The 6,904-nt window shown below is 46.9% G+C and overlaps 1 protein-coding gene and 1 long non-coding RNA gene across 2 annotated transcripts; both read left to right on the top strand.

Annotated features, from left to right (window-relative positions):
- Window positions 1–290: 290 nt before the first annotated feature.
- Window positions 291–2,313, top strand: LOC123060701 (endoglucanase 2-like). Its single transcript, XM_044483519.1, has 5 exons — window positions 291–485; window positions 578–667; window positions 763–1,567; window positions 1,637–1,678; window positions 1,784–2,313. The coding sequence occupies exons 1-5, from the start codon at window positions 333–335 to the stop codon at window positions 2,095–2,097; spliced, it is 1,404 nt and encodes a 467-aa protein (XP_044339454.1). The 5' UTR covers window positions 291–332; the 3' UTR covers window positions 2,098–2,313.
- Window positions 2,314–2,740: 427 nt separating this feature from the next.
- LOC123060702 (uncharacterized) lies at window positions 2,741–6,237 on the top strand. Its single transcript, XR_006428108.1, has 3 exons — window positions 2,741–2,847; window positions 2,945–4,058; window positions 4,148–6,237. It is a non-coding gene; the product is annotated as an uncharacterized lncRNA (long non-coding RNA).
- The last annotated feature ends 667 nt before the right edge of the window (window positions 6,238–6,904 follow it).

The raw sequence follows: 6,904 nt of genomic DNA, 5'->3' as shown, positions 1-6,904 counted from the left end.
GTTCGGGCTGCCGATGGCATTCACGGTGACCATGATGTCGTGGAGCGTCCTCGAGTACGGCAGGCAGATGCAGGCGGCCGGCGAGCTCGGCAACGCCCTGGAGGCCATCAAGTGGGGCACCGACTACTTCGTCAAGGCGCACCCGGAGGCCAACGTGCTCTACGGAGAGGTAATTCGTACTTACTTTTCTGAAGCACTCGAGTGCATGCACGTCGGGTTTACGAGGTCATACGCGTAGTCGGTAGCTAACCAAGTGTACGCATTTCGAACGGATTCATGTGCAGGTGGGAGACGGTGACTCCGACCACTTCTGCTGGCAGCGGCCGGAGGAGATGACGACGAGCCGTCAGGCGTACCGCCTCGACCCCCAGCGCCCGGGCTCCGACCTCGCCGGAGAGACCGCCGCCGCAATGGCCGCAGCGTCGCTCGTGTTCCGCCGCTCCAACCCGGGATACGCGAACCTGCTCCTGCAACACTCCAAGCAGGTTTGTCCGTTCTAAACTACACTAACCATCCATGCTGAAATGATCCAATAGTTGATCCTGATGTTTCTTGGCACCATTGGTGGATGGCTCAGCTGTTTGACTTCGCCGACAAGTACCGGGGAAGGTACGACGCCAGCATCCCTTTGGCGAGGAACTATTACCAGTCAGTCAGCGGATACAGCGTAAGCAATCAGATCAGATGGACACTCCGCCATGCATGTTCAACATTTGGCATCCCGTCTTGATCTGGTAATTAATCCGAGTGGTGCGGTTTCAGGACGAGCTGCTGTGGGCGGCGGCGTGGCTATTCCAGGCGACCGACGACCGGCGCTACCTGGACTACCTTGCTAACAACGCCGACGCGATGGGCGGCACGGGCTGGTCCACCGCCATGTTTAGCTGGGACATCAAGTACGCCGGTGTGCAGGTCCTCGCCGCCAAGATCCTACTGCAAGGCAGAGCCGGCAGGCACGCAGCCGTGCTGCAGCGGTACCGGCAGAAGGCCGACTTCTTCGTGTGCGCGACCCTCGGCAAGCAGGGCTACGGCAACGTCAAGCGGACGCCCGGCGGCCTCTTGTATCACCAGCAGTGGAACAACCTCCAGTACGTGACCAGCGGGTCGTTCCTCCTGGCCGCCTACTCAGACAGCCTCGCCGCCGCCCGGCAGGCCGCCGTGTGGTGCCCGGCCGGGGCGGCGTCGCCCGCGCAGATCATGGCGTTCGCCAAGTCCCAGGTGGACTACGTCCTGGGGAGCAACCCGAGGGCGACGAGCTACATGGTCGGGTACGGCTTCATTTACCCGCTGGAGGCGCACCACCGCGGCGCGTCCATCGTGTCCTTCAAGTCCAACCCGTCGTTCGTGGCCTGCAAGGCCGGGTACGCGATCTGGTATCCCCGCAAGTCCAGCAACCCGAACCTGCTCGAGGGCGCCATCGTTGGCGGGCCGGACGAGTTCGACAACTTCGTCGACGACAGGAACAACTACAAGCAGACCGAGGCGCCCACCTACAACAACGCGCCGTTCATGGGCGTGCTCGCTCGGCTCGCCGCCGGCCGCCGGTTTGATCAGTCAATTCCAGATGGTACGTACCCAATTTTTCAGAAGTTATTATCTCAGGCACCAAGCATCATTTGATATTCTGTTCTTGCAGGGCTTGACAACCAGACCTCAGTAGTGCCATCTCTTTCTGCTGGTAATAATCTACCTAACATCATGGCTTTCTAGATTCAGTTCAGAGACAGGCTTGTGTTTTTACAACCCAATCAGAGTTTGATTCTTCACCATGTGCGCGTTGCAGCGGCCGATCAAGGTGAGCACGCGTCACCGATCGTGATCGAGCAGAACGCGACGGCGTCATGGACGGAGAAGGGCCGGACGTACCACCGGTACGCGGTGACGGTGACCAACAGGTCGGTGAACAAGACGGTGCACGAGCTGTACCTCGGCATCGCCGAGCTCTACGGCCCGGTGACGGGGCTCGACAAGAATCGGTATGGCCACCTGCTCCCGGACACGGCCCCGTCGGTGCCCGCCGGCGGGAGCGTCACGTTCGAGTACGCGCACGCCGCGCCGCCGGCAAACGTCTGGGTCACCGGCTACAAGCTCGTCTGAACTGAAACCAATGCTAGCCAGTTTGTCAGGTTACAATTACAATAGGGAAGTTGGAGTGATGGGTCTAGTGACAATCTCTCAGTCATCCTCCATATTCCGTTATAATGAGCTAAACTATGCTAGGAGTAACTAGTGGCTGCGTGTTATCGTGGTTGAAAATGTAAGAGGAATGGTGTTGTTGCGCTATAAAGTATAAACGAATTGGATTATAATTAAAAACAATCTCGGTTTCATTTTTTAATTTTTAACAAGAAGCTAATCCAGATAAAAACTAAAGAAAGAGCTATACAGCAGAGAAATTATACAACAAAGACACTGCTACTGCCGTTGTGGAAAGGATTGGATATTCTAAATATACTAAACCTGGCCAGGTTTAGTTTATCAGGGTTTTTTTTTGACTTTTTTCTATTAGTAAAAATCGGGCCAATAGGGTAGTGACACGTTAATTTGTGGGGGAGCTAGCGGGGTGCGCTTCTGGATGCGTTTAGCGATTTTGCCGTGGATAGATGGTCAAAGTTTGGCTGTTGATTATAGATTGCAATTGACTGGTTTGTTAGTACGTTCGTATAGTCGGTCGTCGCTGAAATCGCTAGCACTAGGTACTTCGAGAGAGGCCTCGTCGATGTCAAGGCCACCACGGCACCGCCGAACAAGACTATAAATAGACTTCCTTCGCTCCGCCTCACCTTCCTCCCCGCTCCACAGCCGAGCTCCTGTTCCCTTCATCCGCCCTGGCCGGAGTGTGCCAAGGTGAGGAGCTGCCATGACCATGGATCCCCCAACCTCCTCTGCTCCTTCTAACCTCTTCTACCCCTCCCTGATGTGCTACATGCTGCCCTCGCGACAGAGACGACGGCCAACCTTTGGTTGCACGGCGCGGTGGCTCGCCATGGGACTCGACGGTACTGTCGCCGGCGCTCTGCACCTTCCTCCGGTGTCTCCTGTACGTGCCTAGATCACTCCCTGTACCCTGTCCCCGCTACAGCCGGTGGGCCTCCACATGTGGGATGAGAACGAGGGCACTGACGATCATGGCCAGTCCCATGACACCATGCCTCACCCACCACTTTCGGTGGCTTTCTGCTGCCCCTGCGTGGGGAGCTCAACATGGAGGGACTCGCCATGGATCGAGCATCGCTCTGGAGTCTAGACGCGGCTGCCCACTGCCCTGCAAGTTGACTGTTCCAACGCCCACCAAGTGTTTGACGTAATGTTTTGACGGCTGTAGGTAAAAGAAAATACGTTCTATCCAGAAGCTGTGTTGCTATACTCCTAATTTTGTGTTCTTCCAAGATATTTGACTTCACCATTAATAGATCAAAAGGACTTTCCTCAACCATGCACCATATATTGTTTCCACATTCATTTTTCTCTTATTAACTTAGTTATTCTCTTATTATCATGTTTATGATTTCCGCTGCAAAGTTTGATGACATGTTTCCTCTTATAGTGTTGATGAATGATGATCAAAGGTTATATGCGTGTTCCATCCCAAGCACAATTCTTTTTCTTTACATGTTCCTTCTGTGATATGTCTGCTTATGCAATGAGGCTCATGCTACTGGTGGATTGCAGCCTGGAAATATGTTAAAAGAGAGATTTACTGTCAGGAAGCCCTCCATAGGAAATAGGATGCAGTGTAAAATGGACTCTGCCTTAACCCTTGTTTGGTATGAACTTCATGGATGAGGCAATTGAGCTCTACACAACAAGCATATTTAATACATCAAGGTTGTTAGGCACAATTGTTCATGTAGAACCATCTGCTAAACTTACTATGACTTCCTTTCTAGGGTGCTCCATGGAATCTTCGAACAGATCAATGGATAAAGCAAAAAAGAGAAGTCCACACAGGGCTCTATGAGTCCTGCTGCTTCCGGTCGTCCTCCCCACGAATGTCGGGAGAAGCGGCTGCTACAGAACATATCGCACCCGCACGCTATATGCTCATGGGTCTTCAGGTCAGCTCCCTCTCAAGTCATGCATGCATCTTCTTCTGAGGAAAATTTAGAATGCATTTCAGTTAATTGTTCCATTACTGTGTTTGCAGGACAGAGATGGGAGGCTCTTCTACAAGCTCATGATCAACATCGCGGAGCTGCATATCCTTGTTTATAGAGATAATTAGAAGTTTGTGAGAAATTTAGTGTGCTCTACATCTAATTTCAGAGGAAGTACATGTATTGTAGTAGCATGCAAGTGGGTTCATGCCATTGTACATAGCAGGTTCCAGCTGCCGTATATCCTTACTTTCAGAGACAATTAGTAGTTTCTTAGAATTATATCTCATAGCACGAGCACGTGACTATGAGAGATTATTAGAACAGTAGTTCTACCTGCTATCACATGCATTTTTCCGTTAATTGTACAAGTTTACATGTACATCTCTGAATAAAGAAGAACCTTATTACTGAAGTTATAGAACTGAGGTGGTGTTGCTCTGTATATACAGGCTATTATTTGCATGCTTTTCTGAATAAGTGCAGCTTAAAATGAGTTGAAACCTAAGAGCAGACAGTTGCATGTTCGACTTCCGTTGTGCAGTACCATTTCTTGCAACATACTTTCAATTAGAATAGTTGTCGTGCAATATTTGCCTAGCTCTAATACCAACCATTCCTCACAAAATACATACACCCTTTTTGGTGTCTGAATTTTATTATCTGTTGGCGATCAGTCTTTCCTACTGCAGTTCTTGGATGTGCTATCCACCCTTCTCACTCTCAGGTTGTAGCAGCAAATGGATGGCAAGCATCACGAAGCATCTCAGCTCCATCGCCTCCAGTGGCGGCAAGGTCTGTATGCTCAGCCCAACCCCGATGCTCTCTGTGCATTTTATTTATACACCAAAATATACTGAATGGAGGACAAGTTCTACTTTTTGTTAATGGAGCTAGCTTGATTGATTTTTTTTCAGCATTAGCTTGATTGATTTAATCCCCGTGGATGTGCTACTTTTTGTTCATGCCAACGTGTATTTGTGTTAATGTCTACAAGGGAGCAAGTGGACTAGAAGGATGGTTGGACGGAGAGTAATCTGCTACAATGTTTTACATCTTTTATGGTTATTTCTTGAATCTGTGATATAACATATAATGCATTCTGTAGAAACCAAAATGATGTTCATTGCAGCTTCACTCTTTCTATGTTTCTTCCATTCATTTCTGCTTTGAGAAAACTCCATACTTGAAAAATGTCTCTTCATAGTTTCTTTGAAGTTTTTTCTGTAGTTTTCAGTCTTGGGTGCATGCAGTTTCTTCATGTCACATCTGAAATTTGGGGCCAGGTATGTGCATTCTAATTAGTAGAGCCTTCTCAGTTTATGATACTAAATGAGGTACTTCTATATATAGGTTTGCACCATGGCATTTTTTCCTGTGATTAATTGATCTTCATACCAAGAAAATCCTGTTCAAGGGATATCGTGCACTCTGATTTTCAGTGCTTTTTATGAGAAGAGGGTTGTCAAGTAATTATTTTTATTTTTGATCTGAACAACAATAATACTTTAGGATTGAAAAATGATCAACACCTGTGTAATATGTAGCATAAGTTGTGGCTCATGGTAGTACACAACATGGTTGAGTACCTGAGATGGAAAGCCGATCATTAAGATTTTTTTCCGAAGACAATCACTAAGTATTTTGAACATATTTTTCCTGCCATTTTTTTTTGAAATTGGTTGCTTGATTAGAAATACTCACTGTTATAGTATATACTACGGATAAAGTGTTGAGGTGTTGGTTATAGTCCGACTAATTTATATTACCATGATGTTCAGGTAGGTTGCTTTCTTGATGTCTTCTCCCTGAGTAATCGAGGAAATACAGACCTATCTTGCACGTTTTGAAGAAGCACAATCAGTCTTATGGTGTAAAAAGTAGTAGCACCTGAGGATTGTTAATCAAGGTTGCCTCTTCCATTTCTAGAAAGGCATGATGTCCTGACATATTTTAAGTTTGAACTGTGAACATTATTTTTAGGAAGTGGAACGCAGCAATATCGTAGAGATGTGTCCTGATAGAATGAAAGAAATTCCTCCGACGTATCCATCATTTTCCTTTTGGTGTTGTATTGTCCAAAGGACTAATGCCCATAAGGGAATTTTATAGAGTTGCAATGAAATTCATATAAGATTTTGATGCCCGTCTTTAGGAATCATATAGTGAACTACTGACACATCATCATACAGGTTGGTTCTCATCTTGGAACACAATTAAATGGAGATCAATAGCAAAACACGAGCTGCATAACTGTTAATGTAATCCTAGAATCAAGCTTCATCTATATATTTCGAAGTGGTTCATGATATTTCTGCGTACTATGGCTGTATTGTAACACATATGGGTTACAAACATATTTTTTTTGCGGGGTTACAAACATATTTTTCATGTCTAACTACTGAAATTTAGTACGGTTTCCTTGATACTATGGTCTGCCGAGCTGCCATTTCTACTTACGTTCGTGCGTGCGTACTCCTGGTAATAGGAAAACGTGGCTTCGGCTTGAATGGCGTTTTGGCTCCCGGTAGCGTACGGTCCCTCGTGAATAATAATAAAAAATATATAGTGAATGTTTTCAAAAAGTTCTGATTTTTTTTAAATGTTCGTGTTAGTGTCACAAGTATCTTTGCAAATTTTCATGAGAAATGGAGCAGGGGCGTTTCTTTGGTGGAAAAAATAAATTTTGCGTGACATTTTGGGGTAATATTTGGTGTTTATTTTGTTCTTTTTTCACAGGCCAAAATGTTTAATCTTTTTGCCTACAAATTTGTATGTAGTATTCGGATGTGACAAAGAACACATGG

Source organism: Triticum aestivum, chromosome 3A (assembly GCF_018294505.1).
Source record: "Triticum aestivum cultivar Chinese Spring chromosome 3A, IWGSC CS RefSeq v2.1, whole genome shotgun sequence".
Taxonomy (NCBI): domain Eukaryota; kingdom Viridiplantae; phylum Streptophyta; class Magnoliopsida; order Poales; family Poaceae; genus Triticum; species Triticum aestivum.
This window is presented reverse-complemented; position numbering and strand designations above follow the sequence as displayed.

Excerpts from the sequence above, each read along its gene's own strand:
- LOC123060701 (XM_044483519.1), top strand. The coding sequence starts at position 333 with ATGACGACGAGCCGTCAGGCGTACCGCCTCGACCCCCAGCGCCCGGGC. Across the intron at positions 668-762 it reads AGTCAGTCAGCGGATACAGC|GACGAGCTGCTGTGGGCGGC; the intron begins GTAAGCAATCAG and ends GTGCGGTTTCAG. Across the intron at positions 1,568-1,636 it reads TGATCAGTCAATTCCAGATG|GGCTTGACAACCAGACCTCA; the intron begins GTACGTACCCAA and ends CTGTTCTTGCAG.